Source organism: Elaeis guineensis, chromosome 2 (assembly GCF_000442705.2).
Source record: "Elaeis guineensis isolate ETL-2024a chromosome 2, EG11, whole genome shotgun sequence".
NCBI lineage: Eukaryota > Viridiplantae > Streptophyta > Magnoliopsida > Arecales > Arecaceae > Elaeis > Elaeis guineensis.
In genome coordinates, this window is record NC_025994.2 from 112,442,511 (window position 1) to 112,465,742 (window position 23,232).

At 36.7% G+C, this 23,232-nt stretch overlaps 2 protein-coding genes across 3 annotated transcripts; one reads left to right on the forward strand and one right to left on the reverse strand.

The window, feature by feature from the left end:
- Nucleotides 1–7,828: 7,828 nt before the first annotated feature.
- On the forward strand, nt 7,829–12,132 carry LOC105043951 (uncharacterized). The gene is given in 7 exon segments (XM_073251381.1): nt 7,829–7,909; nt 7,911–8,525; nt 9,490–9,642; nt 9,721–10,005; nt 10,088–10,259; nt 11,451–11,529; nt 11,680–12,132. Coding segments are annotated over 7 exon segments (1,587 nt in total). The 3' UTR covers nt 11,882–12,132.
- A 1,157-nt stretch (nt 12,133–13,289) lies between these two features.
- LOC105043958 (14-3-3-like protein D) lies at nt 13,290–22,693 on the reverse strand. Of its 2 annotated transcripts, none has more exons than XM_010921701.4 (7): nt 22,501–22,693; nt 22,102–22,408; nt 21,927–22,014; nt 20,724–20,833; nt 20,497–20,645; nt 13,660–13,712; nt 13,290–13,536 (listed from the first exon to the last, which is right to left on the reverse strand). In XM_010921701.4, exons 1-7 carry the CDS (start codon nt 22,571–22,573, stop codon nt 13,534–13,536), a joined length of 783 nt encoding a protein of 260 aa, XP_010920003.1. In that variant the 5' UTR covers nt 22,574–22,693; the 3' UTR covers nt 13,290–13,533. The 2 variants fall into 2 exon arrangements, with proteins under 2 accessions (XP_010920003.1, XP_010919994.1); XM_010921692.3 differs by having other exon boundaries at nt 13,660–13,715; nt 22,501–22,691.
- Between the last annotated feature and the right edge of the window lie 539 nt (nt 22,694–23,232).

Here is a 23,232-nt window from a genome sequence, read left to right on the forward strand (position 1 = left end):
TAGAAATCTGTCCACCACCCTTATGTTGTCCTTCAAGAGTTCTTTGGCCAACTTGATTTTCAGTATTTAGCGGGCAGCTAGCAATTTTATGATCCATCTGACCATATTTGAAACAAGCACATGTATTCCAATAGCAATCCTTGTCTGCATGATTTTTGCCACATCTGGAGCACGGCTCACCATCAATCTGTTGAGTCTTATTGTCTACTGCTCCCTTAGCTGATCTTTTGATGTTTTTATTATTCTGCCGTTGTGTATCATTTGATTTTGCTCTCTTTCTTTGCTTTCTTTCCCTTTCCATGCGTTCTTCATTGACTTCTCTTTCAATTATCAGTGCTTTGTTTACCACATCTACATAAGTTGTCAATTCATATGGAACCACTTATTTTTGAATCTCAATTCTCAGTCCCATCTCAAACTTGTGAACACGTTCTTGCTCACCATCCACTAATCTTAGAGCAAATTTTGCTAATCCTGTAAATTTTGCTTCATATTCAGTCACACTCATATCCTTTTACTTCAAATAAATAAACTCTTGCTCTTTCTGGATCCTTATACTCCGAGAAAAATAATGATCATAGAATGCAATCCGAAATCTTTTTCAAGTAAGTATTTCGCCGTATTGTTCATGCTTGCGCTGTAGTCGCTGACACCAGTTGTATGCTTCTCCTTGTAGTAAATAAGCTGCATATCGAATCTTTTCTTCATCAAGACACTCTTGGACAGCGGAAGCCTTCTCCATCTCCATTATCCAGTTGTCAGCCTCCAAAGGTTCAGTAGTCCCCTTGAAAGCTGGAGGGGCAAGCTTTTTAAATTCTGAAATATTGTTCCGTTGTACTGGTTGCTCTCCATGTTGTGGTGATGGATGCTGATGTTGTTGTGTATCTCGTTGTATCTGCTGTTGTCCAAGTATTTGCTGCTGTATTTGTTGTTGTGCTTGTACCATTCTGATTAGGGTCTGCATTAACTGAGTCATATCTGGTTCTTGACATGCTCTCGAAGTACTCCCATTAGGATCTACGACTCCCTCCTTCTGAGGGGTGCCACTGATCAGATGGGGAGTGCTACCATCCCGTGGTTGTGATGTCTCTCTTGCAATTCCTTGAGTAGTTCTTGTCATTCTACGGGGAGGCATGGTAACCTTGTAGTAGTAAAACCTTATTAGATTCATTTATCTATTTGTTATGATAGATTTATTATGATGCTCATACTTTAACGTCCCAATATTCCTAATATTTACCCACCTACACTCATACTATGTTAAATTCTATGTGTCATAATTTATCCACTTATGCTCTGATACCATATTAATTGTCACGCCCCCGACCCGAGATTGTGAATCGAGGGTCATGTCAACCGCCGCATACTTATAAAGAACTTTCTCCATAAGCATGCAAGGCATCTCATCACGATATCAATGCATCACAGCGGAATAAATTTAAATATTTATTATTCAACTCTAATTCAAGTAATTAAATCAAATGTCTTACATCCAATAAAATTTTACTAACAATAAAACAATAGGTCTAAGTTCAATGAAGTTGACAATGCTAAATCTCGCCTCTAAAAGCTCTGTCCCAATATTTCTTCCCACACTCAAAATTAATTATCTGAATCTGAAAAATAGAAAGAAAGGTAATGAGCTAGACAGCCCAGTAAGTAACAAATATCTCAACTAGATAATTCAGATATTATCAAATTTTCAAGAACAATATTGCAATTAAACATAAAAATATATTTCATGCCGATTTAATGCAAATCCAATATTTTCAAATATTCACATATAATATAATCATAAATTCGATTCAATTCAAAATACTCGTAACTCAACAGCCTCGACTATGACCAACGTTTAACCCCCATTGGCGGGGTCCACAGAATACCAGCGCACAACCCCCACTGGCAGGGTCCACAAACACCAGCGCACAACTCCCACTGGCAGGGTCCACTGAGTACCAACGTATAATCCCCATTGGCGGGGTCCACTGAAACATAGTTAGGCTGAGAGCATAAATCCGATCTGTATCAAAATACTTTGTATCATAATATATCATAATTTATCACTGAACATGTGCATAAATCGATGTACCATAATATTTCAAAAGCACTTTTCTTTCAAAACATAATTTCATAAATCATGCATAATTTTAGGGAATAATTATTTATTTTCAGAATAAATATGGAATATCTCGAGAAGATGATTCATTACTTACTTTTCACGGAGCACTGAATGAACAGATTGACTAACTTCTAGGAGATTCTTCCGTGCCTATTATCCAAAATTATATTTTTTTTACATTAATTTTAATTCAAAATTCAATCTAAACAAATTCCAAATCAAAACCTCACTTAAAATCAGACTCTTCCCTAAACTCGATCAAAATCATCAAAATGAAGTCTTACACTACGCTAATTCTAGAGGAATAACTTTAGAGAGAGAAATCCATCAAGAGAGAGAAATAACTTAGGGAGAGAAAATTCTAGAGAGAGAAAGTAGAAAGAGAAAGTCCAATTCCAGAGAGAGAAAATAAGGGTTCGGACTGAAAGAAGAGAGAGAAGAGAGAGAAACTCTCTCTCTCATTCATTTTTTTTATTTTTTTATTTATCTATATATATATATTTATATATATATTATATATATATATATATTTTTATTATTATTTTTTTATTTTTTTTCTTTTCTTTTCTCTTTTTCTTCTCTTTCTTCTTTTTCTTCTTTTTCTTTTCTTTTCTCTTCTTTTTCTCTTTTTCTTCTTTTTCTTTTTTTTTTTCTTTTCTTTTCTTTTCTTTTCTCTTTTTTTCTTCTTTTTCTTTTTTTTCTTTTTCTTCTTTTTCTTTCTTTTTTCTTTTTCTTCTTTTTCTTTCCTTTTTCTTTTCTTTTCTTCTTTTTTTTTCTTTTTTTTTCTTTTCTTCTTCTTCTTCTCTCGGGCTCCTTCCAGGCCGAACAGGGGACGGCAGTCCCCTCCTTGTGCCGGGCCGTTCAGCCCACGACCGCCGCGGCGGAGGCCGGCGGCAGAGGGGGGCCACTCCCCCGGTCACGGAGGAGCATGGCCGGCGATCGATTGCGATCGCCGGCGCCGGAAAATTCACGGAAAAAAGAGACCAAAACAGAGATCCCTTTTTTCGATCGAAAATCGGCGACTCTCGTCGCCGGCAGCCGCGCACAAGGGCACGGGAGGAAGGGGAAGGAAGAGAGGAAGAAAAGGGAAACTCATCTCGGCCTCCGGTGACCCTACCGGCGAGCAATCACGGTGAGAACGAAGCAAGGATCCGCGGCTCTAATTCGAAAAAATCGGAGAGGAAAAGAGGAAAAGAAGACCGATGATCGGCTTCAAGGGAGGGAAAGGTCCTTTTATAGAGAACCCTAGGACTCCGAGAGGTCCTAGGATTCCGATCTCGTCCGGGTCTCGTCGGAGAAGAAAACTCCTATCGGGAGTCTTCTTCTCGGTTTTTTCTCTATTTTTTTTTTTTTTTGGGCTTGGGTCTCGACGGTATGGGCTTGGACTTGGGCTAGATTTTGGGCTATGACATGGACCTTGCTTGAAACAAGATAGAAAATGACCCATTTGAAAGCTGGCTTCTTGTAGGGTGACCATGCAAGATATTAGCGTCTGAAACGGTGAAAGATTGTTATTTTCAGAAATAAAAAAAACATTATACCTCTTTTTATCATAATTACGTAGGTCTAAGTACTCATGGATATGTCATCTAAGAATCTGATCGAAAACCTTTATTTGCTACGTGGAGAGGTGATATTTTTGAGACAAGCTACAAATTCTAAATTATTGGTTATATTGGGAGCGAGGGTTCCTATTTTCAATTGACAAAGAAATATTCTACGGTCACTGTATGAAATATGAGAATACACTCTAATTTCGAATTTCTTCACAATTCATATGCTATAATAAGACAAGAACTTAGTATTCCAATATCATGCCCATAGCACCATTCTAAACTCACCATAAATAACATGGGAAGTGACATTTCAAAACAAATCATTCTATAGATTATTAATTGGAATAAGATTTAAATTTCATATTTCTATATAATAATCAAAGAATCATTTTCTGGTCATTATATAAAAACATAAGAAAATAATTTAAAAAATATGTCCCTTTTGGTGGCAAAGAATTAATTATAACAAGACTGAAGTTCCATATTTTTATATGCTAACTATAGAACCGTTATGTGGTCATAATATAAGTATGAGAAATTAAATTTAACGACAACCCTTTATAGTTGTTTGATTATATTGTGATCCAAATTTAAGTTTCTATAGAGTGACCATGGAATCATTTTTTATGCTTTTTGCATGAGATTGGGGCTATAAAATTTAGCTATAAATCTTTCTATAATTCATTTAGTATAATTAGATCTAAATTTTGTGTTTTGATGGAGTGCTTATAAAACTATTTTGCATTTGATGTACAGGGTGCATAAAATAAAGCTTAATATCAGATGCATTTGTGGTTCAATTATTTATAAAACTTCAAATTTTCATATGTTCATATAATGACCATAAAACTACTCCTTGGATGCCATATTAAACATGAAAAATTAAAACTTAATCAAAAATATTATCTACTTATGAGTCATAATAAAATCTAGTTTTGAGTTTCTATACAATAACTGAAAAATCATTTACATGTACATCGTATGAAATATTGGACTCAATGACAAATGAAAGCGCTGGGTTCAACGACGCTTGTCCATCGACCAAGATGAAGCTCCTCTTGAAGTGGCACTTGTTTTTGCACCATGCCTCGCGCATATTGAACTCCACTAAAATTCATCTAAGAATACATTAGGATATTATAAATAAACCGATCATGCAATTTAGAGCTTTATGGACAATTGAACCTAAAGCTTTGACTAACTAGTAGAGTAGATAAATAGTTATTTTTTTCTTTAATGAGGGATGTGGTTATGTTTGGCTGCTTGTAGGTTGATGGATGCCTAAGCGACCGTGTCTTCCCACCAATCGAAGTAGTTTTCTATATCTTTTACCTTGGATTGTCTCATTGTCTAAAATGACTTGTCTAAAAACAAATAACACCAGTCTAATACGGGTATAGTCTAAAAAATCAAAGTACAAAATATCAAGTAGAGTTTCTGGACAGCCATCTTGACACTAAGTTTAGTTTCAAATGTGATTGGCCATAAAGAAAGCAACCTAATCCATAGTACTGTTTGCTTTCTGAAACATGTATCAAACAGTCATCATGGTGGAATGATTAAAAAACCTTCAGACGTCACGGAGCAACAGATGAACATCGAGATGTTTCGCCTCGTCATGGATCCAGTCAATAGCCATGATTGAGTCGCTCTCAATGAAGATCCTCTTCACTTGCAGCTCCTGACGCTAGTAGATAATGTCCGTACAGACGGTACGGAACTACGTAATGGGTAGGACAGCAAATAACCAAAATACGAAGAAACCCATCTAATTTGACCCAATAAATATCGGTTTCAATCGGTTGAAATACATAAATCAGATGGAATCGGGTTGGAATTTGTAAAAAAATGATTATTTACAGTCGGATTAGGTTCCTACACTTTTAACCTATATGAAATCGAACCCAACCAATGTAGTATTTCACAAACTCACTTTCATTTTTGGAACGACGTCATTTAGACTTCAATATTTCATTCTAAAAAATATCCTGACACCCATTTAGATTCATGAAAATATTAATGTTGAATTGTTGATGGAAGCACATCAATTTGAGTCAATTCTAAAAGAAAAGCTTTCAGACGTAGTTACTTTCAAGTTTCAAATGAGTAAATTTTTTTTGTTTCTATTTTATTTTGTATAGATTCAAAAATAAGTCCAAAATTTATAATTTATATATAAAATTTAGATCTTTTTTATATTAAATTGACTAAAAAAAAGTAAATAAGTTTAAGTGGACCAATATTGGACTTAAAACTAATATTGGGTCAATATTGAAGTCCAAATCGACACAATCCATCCGAACTTACTACAAACCATTCACTTCGGTTTCAAATGATTTATACATGATAAATGGTCGGCAGCGGATTGAATTTTTTTCAACTCGATTGGGTTTGATTATATGAAACTTTTCTCTAACCCAATAGAACTCGACCCGTGCTCAACCCTAACACTAGGGATTGAGAGTTCAAAAAGGGGTGAGCCTCCAGTAGCCAACAGTCTGACATCCGAATCTCGAATGATATAGCTCGTACCATCTCTACCATTTAAGTTAACATTGGCAAACTCTGAGGGAGTTTTCAGAAAATTAAAAAAACCCTCTGGATCGCTATATGCGTAGCAAGAGAGTTCTAGAAACTCAGGACGATAAAGAACTCGCCAGCGGCATTAAAATGGCTATACTTTTCAGCAAGATAATATGCTCTCTTCAATATTCGATGTGCAGGCACTATCTCGGCATCAAAGACCACATTGTTTAGTTTAAAATAAGTCTTCTAAGTAGGGGAACAACCAAATTAATCGTCACCATCCATTTGATTGGACTCCCGCTACGGCATCTCGGTCTCCATCCAGGTACAATCATGTGGATAGGCTACAACCAAATGAAACACGTGTAATGTCTAAATCTCTTCATCTCCTGTTATGGCATCTCCACGTCCTAGTTTCTCCATTTTTTTTGATAAAACAGGCTCAAGTAATTGGCAAAGGAGAATCACTTTTTACAAAAAAATTAATGAAAAATACTCAATTAAATTTAGATTTAAAAATAATTATTTATTTAAATTTTAAATAATTTTTTTTATTTAAAATATAACTTAAAAATAATTACTGAAATAGATTGAAATAATTCAATTGTCCTTAAAGCAACACTGCACTATTATAAAATACTACACTAATATAAAATAATAATATACTATAATAAAAATAATATTATATTATTATAAAATAATACTATACTATTATAAAATTATATTATATTATTATAAAGCAATACTACATTGTTGTAAAGTAATATTATTATAAAAGAATACTACATTATGATAATGTAATACTATCTTATTGTAAAAAAATATTACACTAATATAATACAATAAAATAATATTATATTATTATAAAAGAATACCATACTAATATACTGTAATATTATCTTATTATAAAAAAATATTATATTAATATAATATAATAAAATAATACTGTATTATTATAAAGAAATACTATACTAATATAATGTAATATTATCTTATTATAAAAAAATACTGTACTATGATAATATAATATTATAATATTTTAAAATATATAAAAATATAAAATAATTTTAATTTAAAATAAATTATTATTTTTAACTTATATCAAAAATATATAATTATTTTTATATAAAATTTATTTGAAGAGCTATTTTTAAGTTTAAGGTAGAATTAGGTATCTATCTTTAGTTCTGCGTTTTTTTTAAGTTCGTTTCGATAGGCGGGCAATTTAAAGATGTGCCATGAAGGGAAGAATCAGCTGTTCATACTAGATACCAAACAGCTTTATTTGCCACTGAGAAGTTGCTACGAAACTAGATATGCGGGACCCACGCTTTAATTGACGAAAACTCGTCGCTACATAAATAGCGTCCGCCGAAAGTTTTCCCGCGAAACCATCCCTGACTCATTTATATGAAGCTAGCTGTTCCTGTCGCCGATGTATTCCACAAGCGAATCTCAAATTCTCCTAATCAACTGCCATGTGTCCATATTTACTATTGTTGCTGGAACGATGTCTAAACCCTGATCCAATTCGAAGATTTCACGTTCCAATTCGTCCCTTCTCAGAGAACGAGCATCCAGTATCACCTGACTGGGAGCAGAGCTTCGTCACCTTGTCCAAGACGAAATGAGCATCCGAAGCGAAACGAGGAAAGAGAGAAACACGAGAAAAACCCTAATACTAATTCCTCCAAATCCAATGGCATCCCTCCTCGATCCCAATTCGGGAACCCCATTCCACACCTAAACCTAACCTCCACTCCGTCCCCGCCTCCATGGCCCTTGCTGCAGCCCCCTCGACCCACTTCCCCCTCTCCCTCTCCAGAAAGCCCCCGCTTTTGACCCCTTCCGCCGCCGCCTCCGTCGCGCCCGCCCACCTCGAGATCCCAGCCTTGGCATTCGACCACAAGCTCGTCGTCTCCGGCGGCCGCCAGCTCTCCGGCCACGTCCACATCAGCGGCTCCAAGAATGCCGCCCTGGCCGTCCTCGCCGGATCCCTCTGCTGCGCCGCGGGGCCCGCGGTGATCCGCGGCGTGCCGGACCTGTCCGACACCCGGACCATGGCCGCGGTGCTCCGTTCGGTGGGGGCACGGGTGGAGGAGGCGGGCGGTGGGGAGGTGGTGGTGGACGCAACCCGGGTTAGCTCCGTCGAGCCGTCGCCTGATGATGTGGGGAGAATCCGGGCTGGGTTCTTCGTGCTGGGCCCGCTGGTGGCAAGGTTCGGGGAGGCCGAGGTCGCGCTGCCGGGAGGGTGCAAGATTGGGGCGCGGCCCATTGATCTCTACGTCCGGGGGCTCTCGGCTCTTGGGGCTGTTGTTGAATTGAGTTAAGTATATTACTATACTCCGGTGATCTGTTTGGGTAGTATCAAAGTTATGATTTTTGTAGCTTATATCGTTGGTTGTTTTGATTCAAGTTTTTGAGTTTTCTTTTTGATGATAGATTCATAGGGAGAACAATCGTAACATTTGAGAGAATTCCTTTATGATGTTTAAATTATATAAAAGAGGAACTGAGATATGAACAATGACACTATTCTGAAACACAAGTAGGTAGTGGGGTTGGATCATCAGAACCAGAATTTGGTTACTGGTGATGAGAGGGAACAAGCCCTCCTGTCAAAATAAAGTTTGGATCACAAGGGATTGTGATCCAAGACAGTCATTGTATATATCTTTCAATAGTTTTAATCTGGTCTGTCATTTAACAAGTGCAGAAATTTAACATCGGTATTAGATGTGGAAAAGTATGGAAAGAATTTTTGGTTACCAGCAAGTTTCCAGTTGAAAACAGATACATGGATTGTCAGAGTGGATTAATTTGTCAATTATCTCTTAGTTTTATCAATAAAGATTTAGAGCCAGATAGTCCGATATTAGATATTCGATGTATTATGCGGATCTTTTTTATATGTAAATGTTGCACTTTCAGCACATATACTTTAACCTTGGTGGATACTATTACTTATGTATTCTTCACTCTGTAATTCTGAATATATTGGTCCGAGCAGCACCTTTGAGCAGATCAAAGTGTATACAATTAGATAAAGATTAGATCTCTTTGGTTAAGATATTTTTATGCAACGTATGAGTTCAGAAAGCAATTGGTTTTGGCTAATAATTTCTATGCCACTTAAAATTAACAACAACCATAGCCTCTGGTCTTCCTTCTTTACTTAATAGTTAATAGTGCTTGTCACAATCTCATACTTTGACTTTGTGAAACCATTTATAAGCTGCTGAATGTTGGGAGCAAGCATTGACATAAATCTGTGCATACCTTTTTCACAGGCATGGGAAAGTCCGAGTACGTGCAGCAAATGGCAAAGGTCTCATTGGAGGTCAGTTCCATCTTGATTATCCCAGTGTTGGAGCAACTGAAACCCTCATGATGGCAGCATCTATGGCAGAGGGGGTGTCCGTACTTTCAAATGTAGCTCGGGTAAGATATTAAGGAACCAAAATAAGATCTTTCATTTCTGGCTTGCAGAAATTTCAGGATATATCGATTGCATTACAGGAGCCAGAAGTGGCTGATCTTGCCCAATTTCTAGTTGCCTGTGGGGCGTGTATTGAAGGGGCTGGCACAGGCACACTTGTTATTACTGGTAGAAAGCAGTTGCATGGTGCTGAATTCACCATTGCACCTGATCGCATTGAAGCTGGTACATTCATGGTTGCTGCAGCCATTACTCGATCATGCATTTCACTGTCACCTGTAATCCCATATCACTTAAGTTGCATGATAGACAAGCTTTCCACAGCTGGTTGCAGAATTACACTGAGAGGGCCTGGTATTCTAGAGGTATGAGTAGTTTTTATCTTTGCCCCCTATATCTTGTGCTCTGTAGAACCACGAAGTCTAAGAATTTCACCCACTTTAGCAGATTTCAGCAGTGCCTGCAGCGACTGGAGGAGATCTTCAAGGTTTTTATCTGAAAACATCACCATATCCTGGATTTCCTACTGATCTTCAGCCCCAGTTCATGGCCTTGCTTGCAACTTGTAATGGATCAAGCATTGTCGAAGAATCTGTCTTTGAAAACCGTATGCATCACGGTATGCTGTAATATGACTATAGGATTATTGTTTATTGGCATCCTTCTTGTTTCATCTTGCTTGACTATCATATGAGTATGATTGTTCAAACTTACCTTAATATTGCATGAAATTATAGACCAGATTTCAAGCAAAACCACACATTAAATAACTTTTTCCTTTTTGGATTTACATAGTTCTTGACCTTATCCAATTAGTTGTTAAATCTAACTCCTTCAAAGTCAAAGGAATTACTCAGTGAAGTTAGCTATGTGCTATTTACATTCCGGGTATAACATGAGTCCTTTCCTCTCAATCTCATTTAATAAAAATATAACCCCTCCATTTACTGGTCTTATTCTTTTTTTTTTTTAATGTGATGCTGCTCGTGTTCAAGTTTGCAACAATGTGCTTTGCTCACTATCTGCTTGCAGGTTCTTTTTTATTTTGTTCTTTGTTTCTTGTTTGAGGGAATTTACGCTAGCAAGTCCATGATATCAAATCTTCACTTAGTGAAAAAGCTTTATGCGTTTCAGTCGAGTAGTTTTATCATACTTCATATTAGAAAAGGACATTCCATTTTGAGTCCGTGTTTGTTTATGACTGGTATTTTTGATGTTGCCTCTTCCACTCACTTCCTTGTTGGGTCTCTGTAAGGCTACTTCTAATGAGTTCAAAATCCATCTCCTGATCTGCCATATTTACACTCGGGGTATAACATGAGTCCTTCCTCTCAATCTTGTTTAATAAAAATATAACCCCTCCATTTACGGGTCTTATTCTTTTTTTTTTTTTTTTTTAATTGTGATACTGCTCTTATTCAATTTTGCAATAATGTGCTTTGCTCACCATCCGCTTGCAGGTTCTTTTTTATTTTGTTCTTTTTTTTTTTTTTTTGGAGGGAATTTACGCTTGCATGTTCATGATGTCAAATATTCACTTAGTGAAAAAGCTGCATGCGTTTCAGTCGAGTTGTTTTATCATCCTTCATATTAGAAAAGGACATTCCATTTTGAGGCTGTGTTTGTTTATGACTGCTATTTTTGATGTTGCCTCTTCAACTCACTTCCTTGTTGGGTCTCTGTAAGGCTACTTCTAATGAGTTCAAGATCCATATCCTAATTTGCCATCACCAATAAATTTGACATGCTAGGAATATACGGTACGTTTCTTATTAGCTGACCAGCATCAACCACTTTCTGCTTGTGGTAGTGGAAGAGCTGCAGAAACTCGGTGCCAGAATTAAACTTCATGGAAGCACAGCACTAGTTGAAGGAAGAAAACCAAGGAGGTAATTTGTTGCATTATTTGTGTCATGCCTATACAAAGTATGAGAATGTATACAGGGTGGTACCATTTTAGAGGTTAATTTCTAGCCGTATGACTGATCTTTTTCCCGAAAAGAACTCAATCGGGTGCTTATTTAAATCTTCCTCTCCAGCCTTGCTCTCTCTGGTTGTCCCATTGCTGCAGCTGATTTGAGAGGTGGAGCTGCGCTGGTCCTAGCAGGAATGGCAGCAGAAGGGGTCACAGAGGTTGGCGGTGTTGCTCATATTGACAGAGGTTATGAGAATTTTGAGCCGAAACTTCTTTCACTTGGAGCCGAAATTAGAAGAGAGGTGACTCCGAACAGTTATTTGTGAAGATCACTGCTTAATGCTTATAGAAAACCTCCATCCGTGGAAGTTTCATGACTGTCTGGCTCTTGGTGGGTTTTACTATTTATTATTTATTTATTTATTTTTGGGTTCGTGTTACACGCTCTCACCTTCATATAGTTTGAGTTCAAAAAAGGAATCTCTTTGTACTGCTATATCAGGCTATATCCACATGGTTTGATAACTGATCATCCATGCTTCCTAAGAAACTGCTCCTTTTGTGTTCTGGTTAGAAAATTTAAGAAACATAAATTATTATAGTTTATTTTAAAACTTCTAAGCACTGCATAATTTGGTGATCGAGACTAAAAAATATCAGCAATGGAAGACTTTCTTTCAACACTACAGATAAATCCCAGTGCAACAGGAGATGTTGCTACTATCCCAAGACGGTTAGGATGGGCGAGCTGGATCGGGCTTCATTCAAGATTAGCAAGGATATTAGAACAGAGAAATTCTCTTTGTGCATTGCAGATGATATAAAAAATTTAATATAAAATATAATATTTTACGTAATTGCTCTACATAATCATATTTCTCAATGCTCATTAATATATCTATTAAATGTTTGTATTTTTATTTTTTGATTTAAAATTTTAAATAATAAAAATATTTATTTATCTTCAAAAAAAAATTATCATGACATCCTATTATCTATTTATGATATTCTATTATCTATTTATGACATCACGTGATTTGTTATGATATTCTTAACCCGAAAAAAATTTAGATAATAACTGTTTTGAGTTGCATAATCAATTAAAAAGAATAAAATGATTAGAATCTCAAAGATGGATTGACCCTTTACCAAAAAATTAAAAAAAAAAAGAAAGATGGATTATTCAATACGTATTCCAGGGTATGTAAGCCCATTATACTGCATACAGTACGTTACCTTAATAAATCTTTCATCTACAGCTTATCACGAGCATTCAAAACTGATACGAATTGTATCATTAGATAGTTGACAATAGGGATTTTCATAACGGATGGCCGGACAACAATAAAGTGATCGGCCGAAAAAGATTCCATACGGTATGGAACAGCGCAATAACAAGGCACAAGCTACCGTTTCGGAGGATCACTCTGCCATCATCATCCAGCACGGCGTCATTCGTGAGACTTTCAGGAAAACATTTAAAAAGTTTTTTTTTTTAAAAAAATCAGGAAATGAGAAACAACGAAACTCTCATTTTCTCACAACATATTAAATAATTGAGCAGCTATGTAAATGATCACTAAGGTTATCACATCCATCATTTTACCTTAAGCCCATCCAACACTTTTGTCTCCACTCTCACTTACCAGAACAAGTTCTGACAATGCTCGTCCTGAAAAAAAAACTTGGCTAAAGAGAGTGGTCCATTGCTGTATAACGTTGATGTAATGACTCTTGAAAGCACAAGCACCATGTCAGCAATATTTTAAATTACGAAGCATGAGAAGGATGTGATGACACGTAGAACAACATGATCTTCCGACCCTAAGTTGTGTACACGTCCCACTATCAACTAAAATCCCTTAAAACAAGCACAAAATATTGGGAGATACTTGAAAATTAAACTAAAAGACCAAAACCACCGTGGATGTCCTCAGTATCCTCATCCTTCCAGGCCAGAACTCACAATCGGTCTGCTTCACTGAAAAATAGAGAACGCAATAATTTTAGGTCAGCTTATGGAACAATCTCTATTTCAGCAAAGGAGCAACCGAATCATCTAGTCTTTATAACTCAAAATATTTCCTTTGCTATAGAAACCAACCTCAGCATCTTCAACTGCATTAGCCTTTCCAGCACCTTCCTTTGTAGCATCTTCTGCTGCAGCCAAATTTAGAGAATATCACTACACATACATCTTCCAAAAGTAGAAAGCATCAAAAATTTTAAATAGTTTCCTTAGCATCAGTTCAAAAGGTTGAGCTAGAAAGTGATGAGAGAGACACGCAAGCTTAGAAGAGATAATCTCAAATTTTCTACAGTATTATTCTTTGCCTATCCTGAATGTAGCAAAGATTGCTGAAGAACACAGAAGATAACAAGGAACATTTGACTAATGTCATGTCTAGAATACAGCAATAACATTCAACAATAATGTTAAGTAAAACAAGGTAAAATCATGAAAAAGCAAGGTCATAAGGAACAGTTCAAGGAATGTTATAGCTAAAGTGAAGGCCTTACAAATAACTAGGGAAGTTGATCAAACTGCAACATTAGTAGATTTAAGAACGTTTAAGAAGTCCACAAAGATGGTAAGTCCATGCTAGTTGCAACTCATCCTAATGAATTTGATGCGTTACCATCTTTCCAAAAAAAAAAATGGAACTGTAAGCCTTACAGAATGGGAGTTCTGAGTTTGCTTCTGTATATCAAATGTTAGACCAAAACCCCAACATTTTTTTTTCTCTTAAATCATCAGTCTCTCCCCAATCAAGTCTGAGCAAAAATGAAAACCTAGCCAATCAATTAATGCGGCTTTTTTTTCCAAGGAGATAATTGGGGTGGCATAACTCTTTTTCATTTTTCCCCCCCTTCCATTTTAAGTTTCACCACCATAACAATCCATTCATATTATCATCTTTAACTGTACCAGTAAGATACTAGTAACAGTACAGCCCACATTATCATCTCGTGATATTACATCTTAATATGGTTAAGCGAGCACCAACAACCACACTGTCCAATATCAAGACTTTAAACATTAGTTTATATGTAACACAATTTAAAAGTTTGTATTTATAATCTTTCCCTTAAAATGTGCATTGCACAAGCCCATTCCTTGCTCTGCACCTGGCACCTAAGCTACAAGAGGTCTCAGCGCCCCGCTGCCTTTGACAGCTTCAGTTAAGTACCAAACTAGTCCTATCCAATCTTCTCCATGTCAAACAATATCCTATGATCCACAAAAAACGTATATGCATTGCTGCAGTTTTTACTTACATTTCACACTCAATATTTCTTTTCAAAACATGTAGTTTCCTTATGAATGCAATGTTGATGTTAGCTTGTGGTTTATAAATATGTAGCATGTGTTTCTAATATAAGACTAATGGTGCATATTCAACAACATTCCTAGCATAGGTTATGAACTAGATATACATACTGGTGCACACATGGTAGACAATACTTAACTCTTGTATTGAAGCCAGACATTCAAGGAATGCATTTTATGTGCTAAATTGCTAATTTATACTTCCATGCTCAGAAATAAAGCGAAATGAGAGGTCTGATAAAAACAATTTTATGTGATGTATAGCTTGAGCTCATCATACAAGAATGCTTGAACTACAAGTGAACCTAAAAACCATGAATCCTGGTAAGTTTCAAACCAAAAAAGAAATGGAGAGGAAGAAACAAGAAAGAAACAAATGACCTAAAAAGGACAAGACATCAAGAACAAAGCGGACTAAACCCCATTAAATTGTCTAAAACTCAAAGGAACTGCATGCAGTATCTACTCTCCTAACAATTTCGAGCCAGTATTTTGTAAGTTACTTGATGGTTGGAAAAGACTTTAGTCAGTGGAATAGCGGGATACAAGAACTAATTTTTTTCAAGAAGCTTCTAACAGATATAAGCAATGGAAAAGATGGCTTAACTGGATATAAGGATATAATGTCTAGATAAATGACACTAGATGCAAGAAAAATGGCACATTACCAGGCCCGCTTCCATCCACATTCCACCAAAACATGGGAAATGTGAATTCTGGAGAAGGCACATCAAAAATTTTTAATAGCTGGGTAGCATGACAAGGCTGGTAGAGACAAGCAGGTGGGTAAGAGATGAATGTGCACAACAGCCTAAGATGACAGAGGATATTCATTCGAAATTTTTTGTTGATAAAAACTTTGCTACTTTCAAGGTGAACTTAAAAAAAATGAAACAACAGAATGGGACTCGAGAAAGGGGAGAATATATGGTGAACTTCATTCATATGGTAGGACAACAGTATCACAAGAAGTTATGCTTTGGAATCCTAATCCTTTAAATATTAGACATCAAATAGTACACAAGAAAACTTTATGTTCCAGCGCTGCAAGAATGGGATAAAAATTAATGTGGAACCAAACGTGAAGAGCCTCATGGAGGTAGCATCCCAGCTATCTTCATGAAAGTAGGGAGAAAAAGAGGCACCTTGAGTCTCTTGACAACTTTATTTTAGAAGGCAATAAAACCATCACAAAAATTGTACTATCAATAATTAAACACATCCTGTTTCACATCAGATATGTAACCAAACATAATGTCGATCCTTAATTTGCCAGAATCAAGAGCAGGTGCAAGGAAGCAGATATTTTCAAAACATTTCGAATGCAGAAACACTTAGGAAGCATGTGTAAGTTCGACATTCCAAGAAGAATCCAAAGAAAATGTATTCCCTATTAGAAGACTTTGGTTACTTCTCAGTCCAAATGCATTGTTGCCGGGGTATTACCATCCATGGTTCAAACCGTATGACCCAAAATTTAGTTTGTACAGCCTAAATTAAAATGACCCCTTGCAATTTGCATCAGATCCCTAGTTCGATATCAGTATGGATCATAAGATCCAGATTTGGATCACAGGATCCGGATCATGGACTGCATGGACCCTTTGGACTGTAAGAACCCAATTGAAGTCGTAATTTTACAACCTAACGCTGGCATATCAATTTTTAACATCAATTAATTTCTGATTTTTAAACTGACCAATTCATCATTGATAAACTTCCAAGACAACAAATCAACAATTTCCCTTTAACTTCAATGTTTAATAAATAGATTTAGTTGTTTTGAAGCTAAGCCTAGAGTTATGTCTCCTACCACTTATAAAAAATTGGTTCCTTCTACAATCTCTTATTTCAATGGAGAACTGAGTTCAATAAGCTCGTGCCTATAAACATTTTTTGTGAGGTTTAAATAGTTCAAATTTAGATATTATTATATGGTGAAATAAAATTATAAATGTAGTTTTTTTATTTCTTGGACATGATATTTATCAACTTATGGCTTTTTAAAAGTGAACATTTTGTGTCCTCATATGATGGTTTTTCATTCATTATTTGTTCAAATCACAAGTTAATTATGCTTTTTACCTTACATGTTGTTTCAACACTATCTTTTGTGCTTAAAAGAAATCAAAGAGAACTATCATGATCTGCAATCTAATCCGATTGAGTGCCCTTCTACAACTAACCTATTCAATATCGGTCTTAACAACATTGGTCCGAGCAACAAAGACACGGTGCAAGTTTCATAAACCAACAAAGAACTAATCAATATAAAAAGAGAAAAATTAGTTAAAGTTCACAATTGTTAGGATATGACCAAAAAAAACATCATTGTGCTCTATAAAGCCAATTAAAAGATGGACATGACATGAGTAATTTGTTGGTCGGCTCCAAATTGGATTCTTTTGAAAGGTTTCAAAATTTTCTAATGAAAAGCATGCTTAACATTAGAAGCTCCTCAAAGAATAGTTGCAGACCACAGTAAACATGGATATTTCATGTGATATAGGTCATGGAAAACATTCACATCAAGCAGGATTTTCAATGACACAAGCACACTATTTGATCAAGGTGAATATAAATTCCTTTCTGTCTTGGCAGAATATGGAATTTATAGAAAGCGCATAAAAGATGTGAACAAAAATTTTAAACAACAAAAAGTTTGGGGTTTTATGAATGTTGTCCAGATACCACAACATAACGAGGGCTAAAAACTCCAAAAGTAAAATAAAGACACATTTGGGAACCTAATAATTCAAAGACATTGTCTTAAAAGGTTTCCAGAACATGATTGGTCAGTGACCGGTATCCTACCATTCTTAAAGTTATCCCACAGTTATCTTGAGTGTGTACGAGAAGTACCTGCAGTCCTTTCCTAATTTTGAAAAATAGGATATTTAATATAAGTATCAAACACATAACCTAGAAGTATCTGACAATTATCAAAATCCTATATATCTAATATGGAAACAACAATGTGATTTAAAGCATTTATGCTTCCTAGGTGGAAATGGACGCACAAAGCAATGCCAAATAATTGAGAAAAAACCCTCTCCCTATTCTTGATATGTCTCAAAAGTATCTTGAGTGCATCCAAGAATGATCCATAGCGCTTTTTGTGATCTTCAAAAATAGGATAATCAAAATAAGTATTGGACATGTATCCTAGAAGCATCTGACAATTATCAATATCATATACATTTCTAATGAAAAGACAGTATGTAATTTGAAGCACCTGTGCCTCCTAGGCAGAACTGGATGCACAAATCTATGCCAAATATCTGAGAAAAGACTTATCAAGTACAAGTATGGCTACTTTGGAAACAATCATATTTGTCCAAGAGTTCAAGACCACATCCTTAAGAGGCAAGTTTGTCAAAAGCAGCCACATACGTATTCAAAAACCCAACCACCTAAGCAACCGCATTTTCCAAACCTTCAAGCAAGGCAGCCAACTAAGAGGGCTAGGTTGGCACCTAGGCGGCTACTTGACCACCTAAGGGCTGCCTTTGTCTTGATTCAACACCTTTATGTTAATTTATTAAAGTAATTAAAATTTCATACTTATTTTGTCTCTTAGTAAAAAGAACATATTCATTTCTAGGAATTTTTCCCCTCAAGCAATCCTTGTGGCCACCTAGGCATCTCACTTAGGCCTTTAAAACGGTCAGTGCCTAGGGCCATCTAGGTGATTTGGCAACCTTGTTAAAAGGTTCAAGCAAATACTGAGAATCAGGATGAAATTTTACAAGGAATCAGTCCTTTATTGTAGATTGCTTTCATCACAATATCTTTCATTATCTCTTTACACAACTTAAGCGTGTCACTAATAAAGTAGACTTAAAAGGTTTTAGTCTAACATAAGTGACCAGCAAATTTCAACTTTGCTCATCTTTGGTTGCCAAGAAGTCGGCATCCTGTCATGGACTTCTCCCAAAAGATAAGCAGTCGAAGTAGGCAATTTGGCTTGTTTTGTTTAATTGCCTGAAAAGACCACCAAATTGCAATCCAGCCAATTCAAGACTTCTCTCCGATTCAGTAAATTATAACTCTAAACTCATTGGGGTGATTTCCAAGGTGCGGTTTCGAAGTGGGCAATTTGACTTTTGCAATTCTCGCCCAATTAAAACAAGTCCTTTGTTCACCATGCACATATCCATAGTGTCACACAATCATGATAGGTTAATCACCAAGAGATTGATTCATTCTCTTCTATAGATCTACATTTACACCTTTATACCCTTAAGCAAGGACTCAGGTCCCAACAGGACGTTCCACGGGACATCGAGACAAGGCCATCCCGCTAGCGTCCCAACATCCCAATTGAGATGTCTTGGGACATCTTCTTTCCTAAATGTCGGGACAGGGCTGGATGGCGGCACATCCCATTCCATGAAAAAACCAAGACAGCCCTGTCCTACAAGATTTAAAACCTTGCCATTAAGTACGCCAACTAAAATCGGCAATTACGAATATGTTCCTCATATTGCGTTCATGGATGAACTTTCTGCGAGAACATTTCTTCAAAATTCTCTCATTGAGAGGGGAACAAATCTCAAAAAGCAATGCTTTTAAATGAACATTGCACTACATAGAGAAAGATCTTCTCCATTTCGTTTGTCAACTCCTATTGATGTTGAATAAAATAGAACTATGGCAAGCTCAACCTAATCATATCAAACAATCTTTTTCCAAGCGCATATATCAATGAAAGTAAAATGAAACTTAGTAAAATTTTTCTATTCAACCTTGCAAGATACGTCTCCAATATTTGTAAGTCAATGTTGGAAAACATAATCATTAGCATTATCCAAAATTTGTCCATAATAAACAAGTAAATGTCGATTATTTGTGCAATTCAAAATAAAGACATCTCTTTTTAATGGAAATTTCTATACTTCCAAAAAAATCACTTTTCACAACTCAATCTCATAACCTTTTAAAGAAAAACTCATATATTGTTCTTCTCTCTTTTTTTTTGGGGGGGGGGGGGAGGGGGTGATCTTTAAGAAAAGGCAATCAATCACCACCCAATGTTGGCCAAACAAACAAAAAAAAGAAAATGGAAATATAGGATGATCTTTGTTGTTTCATTATAAAATTCATAAGGAGCCCAACGTGTGAGTTCAGCCTTTTTCTTCATCTCAAAGAGTTCTTGCCAAATACTGAGCCCCATTCAACACACACTCAGCCAAACAGAGCTCCAAGTCCAATATCAGAGAACTGACTGTTTTTCTGGCTGCAGCTATGTCATTTGTATGGACCTCAAATGGAAAGAAAAGAGTCACAAACACATAACATTTAAAATCAGTCATATTTCAGTTTCTGAAATTAATGTTAAAGCAAGAAAAACATAATTGCAAGAACCCATAATTGCAAATTGAGTGGGCATCATCATTTAGTACCCAACCTACAAAAGAAAGGTTGCAGCTGTGAATGCATAAACAAAAGTTAGTATAAGATATAAACTAGAAAAATCAGCAATATGCTAGAAGTGCCCAGATACAGCAGCTAATTAAAATGAGATTATAGAGGTTACTTCTAAAAAATTCATAGAGTTACAGAAGCTGTGCTTGAATAGGTCACCCTCAAAAGTGGATCATCTATTACCTCCATCCTCAGGGATGTCAGAGGTCCATAAGGTGAGATTATCCCTCAAAAGTTGCATGATCAGAGTGCTATCCTTGTAAGATTCTTCACTCAGTGTATCAAGCTCAGATATAGCTTCATCAAAAGCTTGTTTAGCCAGGTGGCAAGCCCTGAAATTATTGTCTAATATTATATCCATGATAAGACAGTATAGAAGAATCCATCTGAACTCTATTGCAAATGCATACCTCTCAGGTGAGTTCATGATCTCATAATAGAAAACTGAGAAGTTCAATGCCAAACCCAATCGAATAGGGTGAGTAGGAGACAGGTCTGCCTCAGCAGTACTTGAAGCCATCTGCAAATAGGTTGAGCAACTGCTCAGAAACATCACCATAACAGGAAACACAGTAAAGCAGTAGCAAGACTCAGTATGCATATCGAATGATTCAAAAAACAACATGGAGTAGCAAAATAAGGTTTTAATTGTGAAATACTTTGTATATGTATGTGTGTGTGACACGCACGCGCACATACACACAGAGAAAAAGAGAGAGAGGAGAAGAAGACAAAGAAGAAACATATCAGGTTAGTTCTAGATTTGGCTCTTTTTCTTAAAGTTCTGAATGAACAATTTTAACTTTCCATGAATTGCAACATTTCCTTGTTATATGAAGTGTGGGATGCAGATATTTATAAACATTATTTAAAATAATCAAACTTAAGCATGCAAGGTGCATCAAATTTGCATATTTTGCATCTAATGGAATTCCTATAAATGGGAACATATCAATAACTCAGTTCTTGTATCAGATTGTCACCTGTCCGGCACTTCTAACCATGCTGACACAAGTTTTAGCATTCATGTTCAAAATAGCCAAGTCAAAGGGTGATGATACGGAATAAAAAGACAATAAACCTAGGACATATGGCCATCAAAGAAGCAATTCTTAAAAAGTTCTGATTCTTTGATTGACCTAAATAGTACAATCAACAAATCCAGTTACAGAAATAAATTTTGGACATTAACATGCATTATGGGTGAATGCAGGCAACCATCTTGGATTACTTTCTACAAATGTTGACCAATGCAAAGTTTAACCACCGAACTAAAGACATTAGACATTCAATTAGCAGATAAAGCTGCAATAAACAAAAGAAATCCACAAGAGATCCAAGTGCACGAACGCAGTTTTATGCTGCACGTAAAAGACAAATATTTATCACTGATATACGTTAAAGAAATCAACAAAATATTTTGTTCACGGACCACAGGATAAAAAACAGAAAACCAAATGCACTTGTTGTGCCAGAAGGTAAAGTTATTCAACAAAGAGCGCAAGCAGGGAAAAAAGGGCAAGCAATTAATACATTCTATTTAAAAAAAAGAAAAAAAAGAAAAGAAAAGTTCTAACAGTGAATAAAGAAGAAAGGGAAATCAATATATATACCTGATATGCCTTAAGGGACTCCTCAGCCGCCTCTTTCCTGTCATTGCCGGTCTTGAACTCCGCCAGGTAGCGATAGTAGTCACCCTTCCTACAATCGAATAGTAAGATGGATCAAGACTCCAAAAATCTCTAACAACCTACGAAATCTTGGCCCCAAAAAATCAGATTGGCCCACATCTTGTAGTAGAAAACTGATGATTCCCCGGCGGAGGACGAAGGGATGAGATGCTCATCGATCAAGGCCATGACATCATTGCAAATTTTTGAGAGTTCTGACTCCACCTTCTGCCGGTACTCCTTGATCCCCTTCACATGGTTCTCGTTCCCCTTCGCCTCCTCCTTCTGCTCGATCGAGGAGAGGATCCTCCACGAGGCCCTCCGTGCCCCGATCACGTTCTTGTAGCCCACGGAGAGCAGGTTCCGCTCCTCCACCGTCAGTTCCACGTCGAGCTTCGCGACCTTATTCATCGTTTCCACCATCTCTGAAGAGGGGGAAAAATATGGATAGGATCAAAACCCTAACCCTAGCACCGACAGAAGAGGAGAAACCCTAAGAATCGATATCAAAGCCTACCATCGTAGCGCTCGGCTTGCTCGGCAAGCTTGGCGATGTAAACGAAGTTCTCGCGTTCTCTCTGAGACGCCATTACCGATCGTATCCGAGCTCTACCTTGATTTCTCCCTCGCTCTCTTCCCGCTTCCACGTCTCTGAGCTCCGGACGCGCGAGCTTGACGGTGACAGGGACAAAGAGGGGAAAGCGGAGCGCAAATGGACCGCAGCCAAGATTGAGAGATACCCCTTAAGTTGCGTCTATTTACGGATTTGCCGCGTTGCGATTCTTAGAAGTTAGAATCTGTCCGTTGATGTTTGAGAAAACGGTTGCGTCGATAGGATGAGCGTGAAAAGAACGCGTTTCGCCGACGCATTTCATTTTACGTTGCCGTTCCTCAGGGCGCCTGAATACAAGTGGACGGTCACAATTAGATCAGTGCTTTTTGGACGGTCTGATCGTGGGACACAGGCCACCACATGACTTTAATTTATTTGATATTGCATTAGAAGTGAGACGTTTCTTTTAGTCTAAAAACGCCGGGTGGCCCACGACGCCGAGCGGGTCTTGCAGGGCAGGCGATGTTTTATATTTTTTAATCAATATAACTTCAACGAAATTCGCGAACAATATTTTGAAATATTTTCATATGTTCAATCGTTACCCACTGATTCCTTTTTTGAAAACAGCATATGTCATCTTAACAATAAAAAAAAAAAACAGCATATTTCATCAGCTACCTTTCAAGGCTTATC

What these genes read in the sequence shown, in the direction of transcription:
- LOC105043958 (XM_010921692.3), bottom strand. Translation starts at nt 22,573, where the DNA reads ATGGCGTCTCAGAGAGAACGCGAGAACTTCGTTTACATCGCCAAGCTT. An exon ending in GCAAGCCGAGCGCTACGATG is followed by an intron (nt 22,409 to 22,500) that starts GTAGGCTTTGAT and finishes CCCCCTCTTCAG; the next exon opens with AGATGGTGGAAACGATGAAT. An exon ending in ATCATGAACTCACCTGAGAG is followed by an intron (nt 20,646 to 20,723) that starts GTATGCATTTGC and finishes CAATAATTTCAG; the next exon opens with GGCTTGCCACCTGGCTAAAC.